Below are 17,117 nucleotides of genomic sequence, written 5' to 3'. Positions count from 1 at the left end.
ACCCTTTCCATCCTCTGCTGATGATGAATGAAGATGAGGAGCTGAGCACAAGGCTCTGTGTATTAAGATTCCACAAGCTCTACTTCTTTTTCAGTGCTTCTGCTGTCTTATTGCATTACAAGAAACACAAACTGCTCCAGGGATTTGACTCATAAAGGATTTTAATACAGAAAGAAGGTGCTTACAAAATAGTTGGAAGAACTGAAGGAGGAAAAGTCACAGGGCCCTCTTTATTTACTTTTTTTTTTTTAAGAGACAGGTCTCACTCTGTCACTCAGGCTACAGTACAGTGGAACAGTCATGGCTCCCTGTATCCTTAATCTTCCAGGCTCAAGTGATCCTCCTGCCTTAGCCTCCTTAGTAGCTGGGACTACAGGCATGTGTCACCATGCCCAAATAATTTTTGAAATTTTTTATAGATAGGATCTCACTATGTTGCCCAGGCTAGTCTCAAACTCCTGGACTCAAACTGTCTTCCCCCTTGGGCTCCCAAAGTGCTGGGATTACAGGTGTGAGCCACTACACTTGGCCAACTCTTGCTTTTAAAGTCACTCCACTATAGCTGCAATCCAAAAGTGAAGAAATTACTGTTGTCACCAATACCAACATCTATGGAAACTTGGTGGTGGTACCACAGTAACATAAAAAGAGCCTCTCTATCACATATTATGCAAGTGCTACCTGTCGGCAAAATCTGAATTGCAGCCAGAAACCTAGCAGCAAGAGAGTCTTATAAATGTAGCTCTTTGCCTTTCAACTCCTGGAATGCAGGGTAGAATACAGAAAGGTAGGAATAGATGTTAAGTGCCGATCAACAACATTCAACACTAACTTTTATTTTCCCAATGTATTTTGTGTGTCTCCTGTCTTTCCTCAATCTTCTACGCCCTCTTTAAATCCAGCTTTCTGACATGCTGAAACAACCCCTCAATAATCTCTTCTTCACCTCCAGTGACAATATTGCATTGAAGGACATAAACTTTAGCTACTTTCTTCTCTTTCTTAGTTGGAACCCCACCTGTTGCCAGATCAACCCTACCTTTGGAATTAAATGAAGCAACACCCTACAGGACATAAAATTTGTATTCCTGCATAGTCAATCAAGGACCAGATGAAGCAACTAAAAATGTGAAAGAGGTAGTTCTCCCTAGGGTAAATTTTGACCAGTAAGAAAAGGGGAAAAGGGAGAAAGCAACCAGGCAAATCTCTCTCCTTTCTCTCCCCTGTGTACTACTCCGAGATACAGTGCTTCCTTGCAAGCCTTCTAGATAATTCCTTCCTGCTGATTGCCAACAAGCCTGATGAATTACCTGATATGTTGCTTTGTGGCTGTGATGCAGCAGCCAGCATGGTAGCACACTGTGTTGCAAGAGATTACATCTGTTCCTTACGTCAATATCCTGTAATGTAATTGTATTTGGAAAATAAACTACTAGAATCAATCACTGCTACAGGCTAGGCTTTCCAGAGGACTGAGACTAAGTGACATACATTTGACACTATTGGCACCTGTAAAGCAAGGGTTCTGAACAGAGCTGTGCTTCAGAAACACTTTAAAAATCACAGGTATTCTGGCTTCACTGAAGTCTGACTAAATAAAAATGGCTAAGGGTGGGCCTGGACATGCACACGTTTCCTTAAGTACAGTTTTAGAAGTCCATCAACTAGTACAAGTTCAGAACTAAAATCCAGGCCCAAAAACCTGATTCTCTGTTCCCATTCCGATGAACTATGTACCAAGTGACAAAAGAATCTTGGTGGCACTATGTACTGAGAAAGGCTTATGACATCATTAAGTAGAAGTCACAAACTAGAAGAATTCCAGGGAACATGTTTGTGGTGGCATAACTAAACAGGTGTGATAGGCATACAGCACAAGAGGGCTAATGAATATTTTAGGAGTTACAGAATTTTATTCAGAATTTTGTAAGAGGTTAGTATGTCTCATTATACTCTTTATCTTTCCCTTCAGATGTTTTCTTTATTTTTTAAAGATTCAAAAGCAGCCACCTGGTAGCATGCATTGTCAATAAGAAGTGATGTAGGCTAGACTAATTTATCACTTTTTAAAGATTAAGTGCCCCATTTTCTGTAATATGAATACAGAAAACACCTTTGACAAACTAAATTTGTTTATTGAATTTTGACTGGCAACTAAAAATTTAAATCATGCTCATTTTTCACAAGGTAATCCACTCACAAAAGGCAATTGATGTGATCTCATTCTGAAAGAAAAGCTCTCATGCTCTTCCTGAACCTTCTACTTCCTGCGCTGTTACGATGCACCTGCCTTTTGGATAGATGGTTCATAAGAGATGGGTTGTTAAAGACAATCCTTACACACAATTTACTTTGTGTGTTTCAGGTGGAAATAGACTCTCTCTGCATAATCACTGAACAAGTTCCAAAAGCCTTTATGTCTTACATACAAGCTCAGACACTCCAGAACTCACTTTTCTTCCCTTAAAAACAGGATAATTATTATGTCTTTTGTACCTATCAGGATTACTGTGATTATTAACTGGAAAATATAATTGTTTTATCAAATAGCTATGAGTGTTTATCATTACTGTTACACATTATAGGAAAAAGCCTGCCATTGGGAAGTATTGGTCACATTGTATAACCATTTTTTTTCTTGAGGCTTGTACTACTTCAGCTGGACAACCAATGTGTATCTTTCCTCCTGCTCTTGATATACTCCTCTTTATAGATGTCTTCAAGTGGCCCTTGAAACCTTAAGCTTATTTAGAAGCCCTAAATCTACCTTTTTTCTAATTGGAGCTTTATATAAAATGCTCAGTACTTTTTATAAAATACACTCTCCTGTTTCATTTTTCTTGATCTATCTTCCTCCTAACCTCCCTTCTCATGAGAATCACATGGGTTAAGGAGGTTGAAACTTTGAACAAGATTCAGAGAATTCACATTGGTTTTAATATATACAAATAGCAATAATTAGAGACTAATTTTTAAATTTTTTGTAGATTTTGCTTTATATCTATGAAGTCCTTTGCCACATACCTAACTTATTCAATAATTATAAGACAGTAGCTAAAATTAGAAGCCTTATTATGACAATATGTCATAGCATGGCAGGCACAAGGTCTTGCAACATGGCTGCCTTCTGAAATTGGGAGACTCATGAAAAACTCATAACAAATGGGCACAACGGGTATAATGCTCCAGGGCAAGACTGTTCTGTGAGGCTTGACCAGCTAAGGATGCCACTGGAAATACTGATTGCTGCTTTTTAGCAAAGGCTAATGAACAACTGTCCTTCCATTTCCCTTCCTCAAATAATAAAGTGCATTTCCTGAATAATACTTCTATTCTTACCCAAAATATAACAAACAGACCTTGGTCTTTGTGCTCTATGTCTTGAAAATTTCTTTCAGGGATCCCCTAGTTCTGAGAAATGTAGCAGAAGATAAAAAAAAAAAAAAAGAAGAAGAAGAAAAGAAAAATGAAAGAAAAGAACTACCCAGGACAACTGCAGTCCTCGCTTTACCAGGCTGCCAGATTTGGTTTGGAACATTTAACAGACCTATGTGTGCTAGGAGGTATGTCCCTGAATATCACGCCACAACAAACGCTGTTGGCCCACTGTTCTCAACTCCTCAACTCAAGAACCAAAAAGAGGCAGCAGGTTCTTTTGTTCAAATACCCCCGTCCTGAACAACTCAGCTGAAAATATCTCTTTCCTACTGTTCAGTACTCCTAATTTGATTTAAAATTGAAATTTCTCCACCTGGGTTCTCCTCCATTCTTTTTCAACAAGCAGGCAATCTCTGAGATTCTGCTCTTGTTTTAACAGTGTTCTTGCTAACTCTTCCTTCACCATTTTAACATCTTCTTTAATATGTTCCCAATTAAACATTTCACCTCACCTTTCATTTTGAACCAAATGAGATTTGTTCATTCATTGACTCATGAAAACCTAACAAGCACCTCTTACGTAGCAGGCACTATTTCAAACACTAAAAAGTAGTAATAAAGAAGACAAATTTGCGGCCTTTATGGAATTTCATTCTATGGTAACAAACCATAAATAAAAAAATGAATCTATAATACAGTTTCAGGTAGTGACAAGTGTAATGGTAACACACATATAAAAATCAAGTTAAGGACTTAGAGAGTAATTTCATACAAATGTTGGAGCAAACTCTATTTTAAAAAAGAGGGTCAGAAAAATCTCTCTCTAAGAAGGTAACATTTCAATAGCAACAAAAATTAATCATAAAGTGAGACACAACAGATGCAAAGATCTGGACGTAGAGAATACTAAGGCGATGGAACCACCAGCATATACTATGAAGTGGAAATGAACTTGGCCACACTTATATTGATCTGGCCAAGTAATTGCACTTTGCTTTATGTTGTATTTGTCCATATAACTTTTCAATTTCAGCTTCTAGTGAAAAGAAGCCAGTTTTGTGTAAGTCTTTGTAAATCTTCACATAGTATCAACCAAACACAGGAAAAATTAAGTATTTACTGAATGTTTTGATGATAGTGAAGGCTGTGCATTTCTCCCATCATGCAGTACAGGTGAGTGCATAAATAATCAGTATGAGAGTAATAAATCTTCTTTAAATAAGGTGTCTACCTGAACTAAAATAAATAGACTGGCAGCACAATTGGTTTTACATAAATTGGGAGTGGAATAAGGTTTGAGGTACATGGTGAATTTGATGCAATTTAAAAATCCGAGAAAGGGACTGTCACAGCAATGAAAAAGGCAGCAAAGACTGAATTGTACTAACTTCAAGATGACAGTTAACAAGAAGTGGTTACATAAGAAACATTCAACGGAATTTTAATGTGCTGACACAAACAGGATAATAGGGCAATATAATTTTTCAAGGTACATTCAAGTTAAGTCCTAAAGATTTTTGCAGTAGTTCTGAAAAGAGAATTTAAGTGTTCAGTGACTCAGGGAAAGTTTTTGCTTCCCTCAGCAAAAATTGCAAAACATCTACCCTTATCCTTTGCTGCAAAACAAGCAAATAGCCAGTGCCTGTCTATATAGTGGCTACCTGTGGGGAGCTCCACTTATGTAAGCTCACAAGAAGGTACATTTCAAGGGCTATTAACCTCATCCTGATTCTCCATTAGTCCACAGGGCTCTTTATGGTGCCCCATGCAGAGCTAAGCTTCATGAGTGATTAACCCAAGGGTAGTTGAAAAATTACTTTTCAGCAGTGAGTCCTATGTGCAAGTAGAATCTCATCTTCTAAGGGGCAATGGACAAGGCCTTCACTTATTTTTTGTAGCTTCATTGAGGTATAAAATAAAAACTGTATGTATTCATGTAATTATATGAAAACAATGTAATTGTCATAAAAATTATATGTAAACGATGTAATATGTTGATATATGTATACATTGTAAAATGACTACCACAATCAAACTAATTAATATGCCCACCACCTCACATAGTTACCTTTTTGTATGCGTAGTAAGAATAGTAAGAATACTTAAGATCTATTCTCTTAGCAAATTTCAAGTATACAAGACATTAACTATAGTTACCAGGCTGTACATTAGGTTTCTAGAACTTATTCATCTTCTGTAAAAAGCAAATTGGTCAAAAGATACAGACTTGCTTTTCACTTTTTTGGAGTCCCTCTAGAGCTAGCATAAGGCTAAACACATAAAGGCATTCAGCGAATATTTAATGAATTAACCATGATTCAAAGAGTTTGCTGCTATGGGTACTCTATGTCAATGTAGTACTCGATACCTAAAGGTTAGGTATTAACAAATTATAAAATGTTCGTTACTTAAGCTGTAGGAAACTTCTTGAGCTTTATTGTGTAACCCTAGCTGGGTTTTAGGATTGCCTGATAAAATACAGGACTCTCAGTTGAATTTGAATTTCAGAAAGAAACATAGGTTTTTAGTATACGTGTGTGTGTGTGTGTGTATATGTGTGTGTGTGCAATATTCCATAACACATTTTTTAAATATATTTTTTATAAAATATATATTTAAAAAATATATATTTTATATCAAAAACCAGTCTATCTGAAATCAAATTTAAATACAGGATATACTGTGTTTTTATTTACTGAATTTGTCAAACCTAATTCAGCCTTTAGGCCTTGAACCTGATATAATTTGTTTCTCTTCTTTTCTCAAAATATCATTAAACTATTTTAATAGTGTTTACTTCCTATTAAAATGAAAACTGTATAATCATGCTCTTCTTGACTTTCTTTGAAGGCATATAGAAAAAGAAATTCCAGAGCATATGTAATTCTGGATCAATATGTAGAATGGCATTATCCACGGGGCCTAGTAAAGCCCAGTATGTTGAATTTTGCTTGAAAAAAAAAGAAAGAAGAAAAAAAAATAAAGGAATAGGGTTTCAGTATTTTCTAATGACATGGCCAGATGATGCCACAAAATCTTGGCATCACTGATAAGTACACACTGTGCTGGAAAATCAATAGTTTCTGAAGGGGATCCTGAAGAGAACTTTCCATTATTGAAGTTAGAAATAACTTAGCCCCACACTCATAAATTCCTGGAGTTCAAGGTGCTCAGTGTCCTTAAGCAAGAAAGCACGGGACTCGTCCTAACTTCATAACCTTCTGAGCTAGAATTTGCTTTCACAAATTACTGAGAGTATCTTCTTTTTACAACTGCATTTTTAACTATTTCAAGTGCCAAACAGTAATTGAGATGGGAAAGTAAATTTAAGTACAAGTGTTCCTCTACTTTAAGAAAGCCTGAATATGCTAAAAGATAAGCTTAGGTAAGCAGATAGGTTATAGAAGTGATTATTTACACTAAATAATATTTCATTGCAACATCCCTTTAAATATTAGACTGCCTTGCTATTTTTAAAATATTACATCATTTACTCCCTGGCAATGAGTTCTCAGTTTTTCAGATTTTGCATTACATTTAGGCAGTGAAAGTTTAGTCCCTTAATCATTTTAACATTCCATGTTATAAATACCTACATAACGGTTTACAGTTATAGTTAGTATTCTCCTTCCTTAAAACGCTAAGGTAATAGTACTCTAAGGTATTATTCTACAGGAAAGTTTTGCCAATAGAGCAAAAAAAAAAAAAAAAAAAAAAACTCCCTTCCTTTTTTCTAAAACTTGTAGGTAGAACTTCTCTAAAACTTTTGAGTAAACACATCTTTTTACTTTCACTCCTTCACATGATCTCCTAACACTGTAAGTACTGAGACATTAAGAAATAAAATTCACTATTACTTTTGCAATTGGAGTCATTCCTCAGAAAGAGCAGGGAAGAGTTATTCAGTCTTAATTTTTTTTTTTTTTTTTTTTTTTGAGATGGAGTCTCGATCTGTCGCCAGACTGGAGTGCAGTGGAACGATCTCTGCTCACTGCAACTTCCGCCTCCAGGGTTCAAGCGATTCTCCTGCCTTAGCCTCCTGGGTAGCTGGGACTACAGGCGTGCCACCACACCCACTTAATTTTGTATTTTTAGTAGAGCCGGGGTTTCATCATGTTGTCCAGGATGGTCTCGATCTCTCCACCTTGTGATCTGCCCGTCTTGGCCTTCCAAAGTGATGCGATTACAAGTGTGAGCCACTGTGCCCAGTCCAGTCTTCATTTTTAAATAAACTTTTTATGTGAGAAGATTTATTTTAAAAAAGTGATGATACAGAAAGTTCCTATATACATCATACCCAGTTTCTCTTTTTGTTGACATCATACATTAGGATAGTACATTTGTCACAGTAATGAGTTGGTATTGAAACATTATTATTTCAGTGATGATGCTTTATTCATATTTCCTTAGATTTTACCAAATGCCCTTTTCTGCTGCCAAACTCCACCAGGATCCCACATTACATTTAGCCGTCATGTCTCCTTAGGCTCCTCTTGGCAATAGCAGTTTTCATATTTTCCTTGTTTCAATGATTTAAGGAATACTGGTCCAGTATTTTACAGAACGCCACACAATTTAGTTTTGGATGATGCTATTCTCAAGATTTAGCAGGTTTTATGAGTGTTGGGGGAGAAAACCACAGAGGTGAAGTGCCATTCTCATCACATCACAAGGGCACATACTATCATCATGACTTTTAATTATTGATGTTGACCTTGATCAGCTGGCTGAGGTAGTGTTTGTCCGGTTTTTCCAATAGTACAGTACTCTTCTTTTCCCTTTTCCATACTGTATTCTTTGGAAATAAGTCACTATGCACAGCCCACACTTAAGAGCTGGGTAGTTAAACTCCACCTCCTTGAAGGGGAAATATCTACATTGATTATTTGAAATTCTGCGCAGTAAATTTGTTTCTTTCCCTCCACTTATTCATTCATTTATATCAACGTGAATGCATGGACGCTTTACACTTTGTGTTATAATCCATCACTATGTATTTATTTTGTTGCTTAAATTGTTCCAGCTTTGGCTACTGAAGCTCTTTCAGTTGTCTACTATGGCCCTTTGACATACCCCTGCCACCCCCATCATTATGATTTCTATCTTTTATTTTTTTTTTGATGTGTTCTCAAGGTACCACAAGATGCTTCAGGTTTCTCTTATATATTTCCTTTTTCAGACCCAAATTCAACTTCTTCTAGTTTCTTTGGTCGGAGAATGGCATTAGAAACCAAGATCTGAGCTACACTAGGTAAAAGCTACTGTCATTTTAAAATTATTTCTCCTCCCTCTCTCCTACTTACATATATTTGCTCTTAGACTAAAGGGTACTGTATTCATATTGTTGATCTCAAACTTGGTTCTGAAAAGAAAATTACAGTTTAATTTTGAAATTACTTGATTTTAAAAATCCTATTCTTTTTATTTAAAGACTATATTAATTTTTCTTTTTTGGCATATTTTTTTCTTTTTCTTACTAAAGGAATTAGAACTTTGAAATGAGGTTCCTAAGGAAAGGAAGGGTAAATTACTTCTCTCCAGGCTCAGCTAGGAGGGGTAGCCTAGTAATTCAACTAGAAATGGGAGAGTGTATCTAAGTCTAGAAGTTAAATATATACTGTTCTTGATATATGAGGAACTGGCTATAGAAGAGGCTGCACAAAGGAAGAAGAAAATGACACACAAATACCATCACAAAACCAAATAACCACTTTGTATTACATTTATCAAGTACTGTATATATGAACGAAGCTGGCTTTCAATGCCGTGAGTGACTCATAGACTCAGTGTCAAGCATGCATTGTATCCAACATCAAGACTTTAAGTGGTTTTTACAACCACATGTTATGTCCTATAGTAGACTGGGCTTACCAAATTTTCATTCTACTAGCATTGAGACCATCTCTAAAATTACACAAAGAAGAATTTCAATTAATACATAAATATATGTCCCCTAGCAATCTGAATAGATGAGGCTACATTAAATGCTAGACAAAAGGGTGATTCCCTTGTACCCAACACACACACACAGAGAACAACAACAACAGCATACTAGATCTGTTGATTGCTCTTCCTTCTCTATACTTCCCCTTTCAATTCCTGGCCACCAATTTCCCTCACCCCAACTTAAAAACTGAGAAACACTATAAAGCCTCAAACAGAAATCTATAGAACTGCTGATGACAGAATCACAACCCTAAGGCTACTCAGGAAGACCAAGGCCCACGGAGGGCTTCTCTCCAGCCCTACTGTCCAGAGACATGAGTCTCTACTGATATCAGAAAACAGTTCAAACTTCTGGGTCACTTATCACTGCTAAATTAATACCCGGACAAAAAAAAATTGTTGGCATCTATTAGCTAGATGCTTTTGGAGCTAATTGAGGCAGTCAGCAACAGGCTGGCTGAAAGCTAGATGTTTTCATTTATTGTGCTTCAATTAGAAAGTGGCTGAAGGCTACTCTTCTCTATGTACCGCTTTGCTTTTTCTAAAGGACATAGGTTTCGATTCAAAGGACATGGTCTTTAGTCAGTACAGACATTATAGACAGCAAACACAAATCAATTAGAAAAAAATAACTTTTTTATTTACAAAAAAATCCAAATATTGGATGCTGTAAACAAAATTCACAATCTGTTCCCTCTAGCACTGATTCAAACATGTCAGTTTTTTAGTCCATTTTCCATCAACTCCTTTTCTGCCTGTGACGCAGTCTAAAGTCAAAATATTCCAAGAGTGACCCAAGGCGCAGCTTGCTGCAACAGGACGCCTCAGAGCAGGCAATGATTGTAGAGAGGTTGGAGGGAGAGACAGCCAGCGGGCAGAGCCTCCTCCATTCTGCAAGGCTTTGCAGCAAGTCTCCTTAACTCGACATCTTCCAACTTTGTACTTTACCATTTGCTTTGTTATAAAGCCATTAGTTTAATAAAATATAACATAGAGATTCTTTCTTAGCACTGAAAAGGCTATGCTAAAAGAAATGTTAAAGAAAGATTATATTCAAATAGATGCTATATATGAAATTACTTTTTTTGGCTTTTTGGTTTCATCTAACGCACTTCAACAACAAAAACTTATTTTTGAACTGCTGACAGCTTACAACATAACACATTTCATTTACAAAATAGTTCACAATATTTATTTAACAAGCATTGCATTGAAAACTTTATGCACAGTGAAGCAACCAACAATAAGCAAACAGAAAGGGGTGGTAAAAACAGTACGTTCACTTTTCATTTCCTTCCGTGGCTTGGATTACAGATATTCTTCCATCCTTGCATTTTTGGAGTACATTATTAGTCCATCCAATACCAAAGTGAGCAGATACTTGATCCCATTTCTGGAAGGAAAATGTCCATCTTGGTGTAGGAGTTCTTGAGGCAGCTGAATTTACTGCAAATTAAGTAAACTTTTAAAAATGGCACTGTCACAGGCTAAGTGTTCTCTGACATGCCAGACTGGACAGGTGAGAAGAGCCTCGAAAAGATAAAACTTTCTCCTGGTTTAAAGAAACAGCACACTAGGCCAGATAAACACAAAAGCAAACAAATCACAGGTGCTAATAGGGAGTCGAGAGCTGTTCTTTCCTCTGACCTATACACATGGCTTTCTCTCACTAGACATTCAAATTTTTACGCCACACATCCACAAAGAGAGACACATAGTTCACTGTGCGTTTAACTACATATGCACAAGACTATAGTACATACGAAACAGAAATAAATTACGTAAGTCTTAAAGTAAATGCTGGAAGTTGTCTTGAGTACAGCCTGTTCTATATGAATAGGTGCCAGGTGCTGGCACTTCCAACTAAGCTACCAACCCTGAAGTAAGCAAGAAAAGAATATAAATATTTGAGAAAACAAATGAAAAGTGTATTTCAAATAGGCTCTTCCAAACAAAAATCTGTGTCATAAATTAACAGCAGGTTGTTGTTATGGCAGAGCCAGAGAACTCCGGAGTCTTTAAAATAGTAGACAACTCATTTGTCAAGAGTTAAGATGAGAAAGCAGATCACCAGCTGCTCCTGTGTTCACAAGTGGTCCCATAGTTTTCTTTAAGAAAACTTCGAAACAACTAAGCAAGTGGAGCTCCGGTTTCTGACAGGTGAGTGCCAGGCTTAATCAGCAAACTGAACAATGTTTCCTGGGAAGTTGCAATTAATTTTTCAAACCCAGGGCTGCAGTGAGGGAGACTGAGCCAAGATGGTAGTAGGAGGAGTTCCTTAGAAAACTGAGTGGCAGTGCAGGAGCTGTTGCAGCTCTGACAGAATTCACAGGTAAGCTGCTACAGCAAAACCATCAGGTTCCATTAAGGCTTCAAAGAAAGATGCACAAAAGGTAGTCCAGATTAACCTGGATTAACCTAGCACTAAGCATCTGAGGATCCCCAGATAAACAAACAAACAAATTATACTGCCAACAGGAGGATACTATTTTCTCCCGTGGTCCCTCTTTTACTGTTGATGAAAATCTTCTGATTGGGTCTTAGAGGAATTATCATAGCAAGCAGTCATCCACTAAGATTGTGGAGATTATGTGGTTGTTTCACGACATAAAGGGAAGGTTCTTATGTGTTAGTTTTGTTTCATTTTTAACAAATGCATTTTCAGCGACCAGTGTCTAGAGGGACTACTGGCTGGGAGAAAGGGTGGTTTCAGGTTTAGCTGTCATTGAACTGAAATAGTAATGCCAGTTCATTTCACAAAGGTATAACTGGTATTTTTGTAAAAAAGAAAATAAAGTTGGATTTGATTTAATGGAAAGTGATTTAAAGTACAGTACTAAATATTTAAATGCAGTGTGACAACCAGATCAAAGATGTTTCATATTGACATGATTTATAAAATGTTATATATAATATATATCTCATATATAAATTTTAAGCAATTGTGCAAATATTCTTTAAAAAGGGTCATTTCACATTACTAAATTCTAGTGGTCCAGAAACGCATCATTTAAATATTAGTAAGTAGTGTTCAGATCACCAGAAATTCTTTTTAGCAGTCGGGTATTTAAGCAGCCTATCACTGATCCATGATCCACTAGATTAAATATCATGGAGGCATGCAATTATTTTTTTTTAATTAATGGGTTCAAACTGTCAAAATGGCAGTTCAATATAAAAAGGAGTGCTCTGCCAAACAAATATTCTCCCATTTGTGGAATTCTATGGCTCACCAAAGAAAAAAAAAAGAAAAAAGAAAAAAAACCCACAAAAACTGTATAATTTCTGCTCTTCCTATGAAATATATTACTTGGTTCCCTCTTTCATTTAATTTTTTTAAATGTGGATTTTAATTCATCATTGCAATATGCCCACGTCTCATGTTATCCTGTTGAAAACATAAAAACACACAGTATTCAAACATTTCCTATTTGAGACATTATTCTAGATCATAGTCAATCTACTGTGTGTATATATACATTTTTATAAAATGTATATATATACACATACATAATTTACACACACATACACATGTACCAATGATAATATCAGATCAACAATGTTAACTTTATACAAGTATTTGCCAAGAAAAAATAGGGCATTTTCTCCACCATTCACAAGCTTATATGTTGTTTTATTTTCTTCTTGAGGCAGTCCCTGATAAAATAAAATAATCATTAAACCATAAAATAATTTTGCCACTTCAAATTTTCGGAAGGCAACAGGCACTTTGATGTATATTGGTGTGTAACAAATATAATAACTCTTCATATACTCTATCTCTTCTACTTGGGTATTTTTATCTGTTAAATCTTTGGTCCTTGAGCACATTTTCTTTGCTACAGCTGTTTTTGCTTGCTTTTTTACATTTTAAAAATGCAAACTATGCACACAGCTGGAATTAATGGATTGTGTCATCATAAGTTTTGCTATTTGTTATGAGAACTGCACCAACCTACTACTGTTCATTTGGAGCAAGCCGTTTCTGTTAGCAAAACAAGATCATTCCACAGAAAGCACTTGCTACGAGCCTTAGACAGTAATCCCAATGTTGGAGTTCCCCCTTTTCCTGTATTGTTACTATTAATATCTGAACTCCTCAACTGATTCACAAGTTGGAATGAGACCTTTTTTCCTCTGTATTTTCCCTTTTATGAATTCCATCTTAAAAGAAACTTTCTACTTTTTTTTTTTTTCCTATGGCAAAGCTATGGGAGCAGATACAGCAAACCCATATTGTCATCAAACATTTCTTCTCTTCTTATATCAGGAGAACCTGGCTCCTTTTAATGACAGGTCTCTCTTCTTTTGCAGGATAGAATCCAATTGAGTTGGAGAATGAGGGAAGGGCTAGGGAAAAGGATCCTTTTGAGATCATGCTCCCATATTTACACTTTGCCAAACTTAAAACCAGGAGCATATCATCATTGCACAAAACACATCCCTAATAAGGGCTAGATCACTTTTTTTTCCTTTTTTATTTTTTCCTGTCCTCGCTTGTCTGAAATGGCTTCCCCACAGGACATTTTTAAATGATTCTTAATTGCAGGGTAGCCAAGTGGAGTAGGTCTGTTGCTGGCATGTGAATACTGGCTGAACCTGTGCAATGTAGTAATTGCTAAAGTTGGCATCTGCTACATAGGGGGCTGGCTGGTAATAGCAAGTGACATTAGCCACATTCGGAATGACATTTTGGTCAGCTAACACCCGGATAGCCAGCATGGTGATAAGATTTAAAGTCTGTCTTCTTTCATGTCCCATCAGGCACACCGTGCTCTCATTCACCACTCCATGAAGGGTCATGAGATACTCATACTTGCGGTCTTCCAATCCCACAAAGTGGTTCTGCAAATAGGACTCCAGTTTTCTCTGCTGCTCTCCAATGTCTGAGAAGTCGATGAAAAACCTGGAACACATATACCTCTGAAGGGTCTTGATCTCATCAGAGGCAGGCCTAAAGCCCCTCACCAAGAGGTTGCAGTACTTAAGCAGGCCTCCCCCTCGGATTTCCTCTGGGTTCCTGGTGGCAATGATCTTGTTACAAAGGTGATCAAACGCTTCTTGGAAATCGCCATAGACGCTCTCCCCGATTATTGTGGGGTGAAATGTCTCAGTCATTGGGTTCTCCGAACATTCGTAAAAGAGCAGAAGAGAGTCTAATTTGATTTGAAAAGAATCTACACTGAATTCAAACTGCCTCCGGAGGGAATCCACAAATTTCAGTTCCACATTTTTGCCACTGTTGTTTGAGAGGGATATAAGACTCCATCGGTCAGAGTCATTGCACACTTTAACCATTTTCTGCACATAAGCTTCCTACAATTTAAAAGATAAAACAAAATGAGCAAACCTAGAAAACAATAATAAATAAATAAATAAATAAATAAATCCATCCTCCTCACAGCTGAGAATTATTTTGCTTTTTCCCTTTTGTTTTGTCAAGTTTCAGCCAAACACTACCTACAGGCATAAACGGTCTTCTGAAAATAGAAAAAAAAAAAATACTTTTAACGAGTAGTTTTACTGTCTGGGAAAGGCACTAGAGGTAATAGTTTGAGGCTTTTGGCAGACGTAGCACAGTAGTAAGAGGTTCTGTTGTCATGTCTAACTTTTTAAGTGTTACTTTTTGAAAATGTTCTAATAGGCACAATATTCACACAGTATCCAAACAACATTCAAGACTTGGAAAGGCATTCAGCGGTAGGTTAGTCAGCCTCTCACCCTTGCCCAATCCCTCTACGCCCGCGGCAATCAATGTTATCAGTATCTTGTGTGCTCCTCCAGGGGTACTCTGCAGTTACAATCAAATATAAACTAAATTACGACGTTCTGGGAGCCTGCCTCCTCAAACAATTTTAACTAATCATATAAAACCCGCCTTGAACTAAAGTGGAGGGTGGGTAGGGGATACCACTATACCCTTAACATATGAACCAGCACGGAGAACCACAAGATAGACCTTTAACACAAAGTCAGCTGAGTACTGCTATGAAATCTATTCACCTTTTCCAGTACAATAAAAAACTCATTGACTCACTTCTGCTTCAGGCTGCTCTTTTCCCAAGGACTAGATCATAACTCAAAACATTATTTACATCATTTCATTCTGCCGAGTATCAGAATCTACTCTGGACAAGACTCCAACAGGGAAAGCCAAGAGTTAAAACATAAGGAAAGGAAGAGAAGGGAGGGCAGAGGAGGACGCTGGAGAAGAGTTGTAGCGCCGAAGCATCAAGTAAACTGAAACACTCAACACCGTCCACGCACGTAAGTTTACTCATTTAAAAAATCAAAAATCAAAGAAATACGCGCGCCCAAACCCGTGATGGCCACAGATTCATGGCATTTAACCGATGTCCCTCTGCCCGCTTCCCGTCGCACCCAGCCCAGCCGGGTCAGGACCCAAGTGCATTTCGGGTAGTTTTTACCTTGAGCGTGAGTGGTGTGATCTTCTCTTTGTTCACCCCTTCGGGTAAGAAGTCCAACAGGCAGTCCAGCACGACGTCCTTCACAGTCTGAAACTCCCCTTCCCCGCGCAGGTCTGCGCAGAAGATGAGGTCCAGGTCCTTGTAGCCCAGGCCGCTGTCCTGGTGCAGGACGTGGCTGGCGGCCGAGCCGTTGAGGCGCACGTCGCGGACGCCGATGCGCTTCTCCGCCAGGCGCCGCCGCACCACCTTCACGATCAGGCTCGGCTGCAGCTCGAGCGTGGGGAAGTTGCCGCGCCCGTGGATCGGAATGGTCTCGCTCAGGATGCCGTCCAGTCGCTGCACTTGCTCCCAGTTCAGTACGTTGCAGTGCGCCGTGGGGCTTTCGCAATAGTCCAAGCAGTGCTCATCGAAGCTGCTGCCGCCGCCGAAGCCGCTACCGCCGAAGTCTGCGCTACCGAAGTCGCCGCCGCCGAAGTCGCCGCCTAGGGGGATGTAGGGGCCGCAGGCCAGCTCGTCCTCGGCCATGGCAAAGTACCCTTCGCCCTCCGCCATGTAGTGCCCACTGAGCGCCACTTGGCCCTGGTCAGTCCTAAAAGGAAGAGGAAACGAGCGGTAAGGACACTCGGCGGCGGAGGGCAGCGGCCCGCCAGGAAAAAAGCGCCCCCTCCACCGATCTCTCCCTGACCCGGGGGCTCCTGGGAGACTCTCCCTCCCCAGGCCCTTATAATCCCCAGCCCCGCACCGCGCCCCGCAGAGCAGCCCCGCACCAAAAGTATCTCTGATGCATCTGGAAAGCGCAAGCGAGAGTCCCGTCTGTGTCACCTGGAGGCGGCCGCCCCTTCTAGGAGCGCAGCGAGCGAGAGAGAAACCGCGAGGCGGCAACACTTCCAGGAGCTGCGAGTGCGCTCCGGCAGCGACTAGCGACTTAGTCTTTCCCAGACCCCTGCCGCCTGCGCTCACCACTCCCTCCCCGCGCCCCCTCCCGCGCCGCTGCCGCCCCAGCTGTTGTGGTCCCGAAGGTGGCGGCTCTTGCTGCCGCACACGCTAGTGTCTCTGGAGCTTTAGCAGTTGTGCGGGGGAAAACGTCTTCAGTACTTTTTTTATACCGGGCTTCTCTGCGCTTCCGGGGCCCCGGAGCGGCACGCTCGCCACACCCTCCTCATCTGCATAGGGCGCCGCCTCCTGCCCCCCGCCCGCCCCGCCCGCCGGGCGCGCAGCGGACTTGCCCAGCCCGCCTGGTTGCGGGACGACCTCCCGAAAGCGCGAGGCCCCGGGCTGTTTGTGTCGATACGTGTGTGCGCCTATAACTATGCGTGTATTTATACATACATTTGATTTAAGTACGCCCCCTCCCACACATCTTTT

At 39.2% G+C, this 17,117-nt stretch overlaps 1 protein-coding gene across 2 annotated transcripts; it reads right to left on the bottom strand.

Annotated features, from left to right (window-relative positions):
* Window positions 1-9,938: 9,938 nt before the first annotated feature.
* On the bottom strand, window positions 9,939-16,826 carry TENT5A (terminal nucleotidyltransferase 5A). Of its 2 annotated transcripts, none has more exons than XM_012471804.2 (3): window positions 16,575-16,826; window positions 15,753-16,341; window positions 9,939-14,640 (listed from the first exon to the last, which is right to left on the bottom strand). In XM_012471804.2, exons 2-3 carry the CDS (start codon window positions 16,302-16,304, stop codon window positions 13,864-13,866), a joined length of 1,329 nt encoding a protein of 442 aa, XP_012327227.1. In that variant the 5' UTR covers window positions 16,305-16,341; window positions 16,575-16,826; the 3' UTR covers window positions 9,939-13,863. The 2 variants fall into 2 exon arrangements, with proteins under 2 accessions (XP_012327227.1, XP_012327226.2); XM_012471803.2 differs by having other exon boundaries at window positions 16,520-16,717.
* Window positions 16,827-17,117: the final 291 nt, after the last annotated feature.

The sequence above is a fragment of the Aotus nancymaae genome, unplaced genomic scaffold, assembly GCF_030222135.1.
Source record: "Aotus nancymaae isolate 86718 unplaced genomic scaffold, 86718_ANA_hifiasm-v0.15.2.pri h1tg000040l, whole genome shotgun sequence".
Classification (NCBI taxonomy): domain Eukaryota; kingdom Metazoa; phylum Chordata; class Mammalia; order Primates; family Aotidae; genus Aotus; species Aotus nancymaae.
Note: the sequence above shows the minus strand (reverse complement) of the source record. Positions and strands in the feature narration are given on the sequence as shown.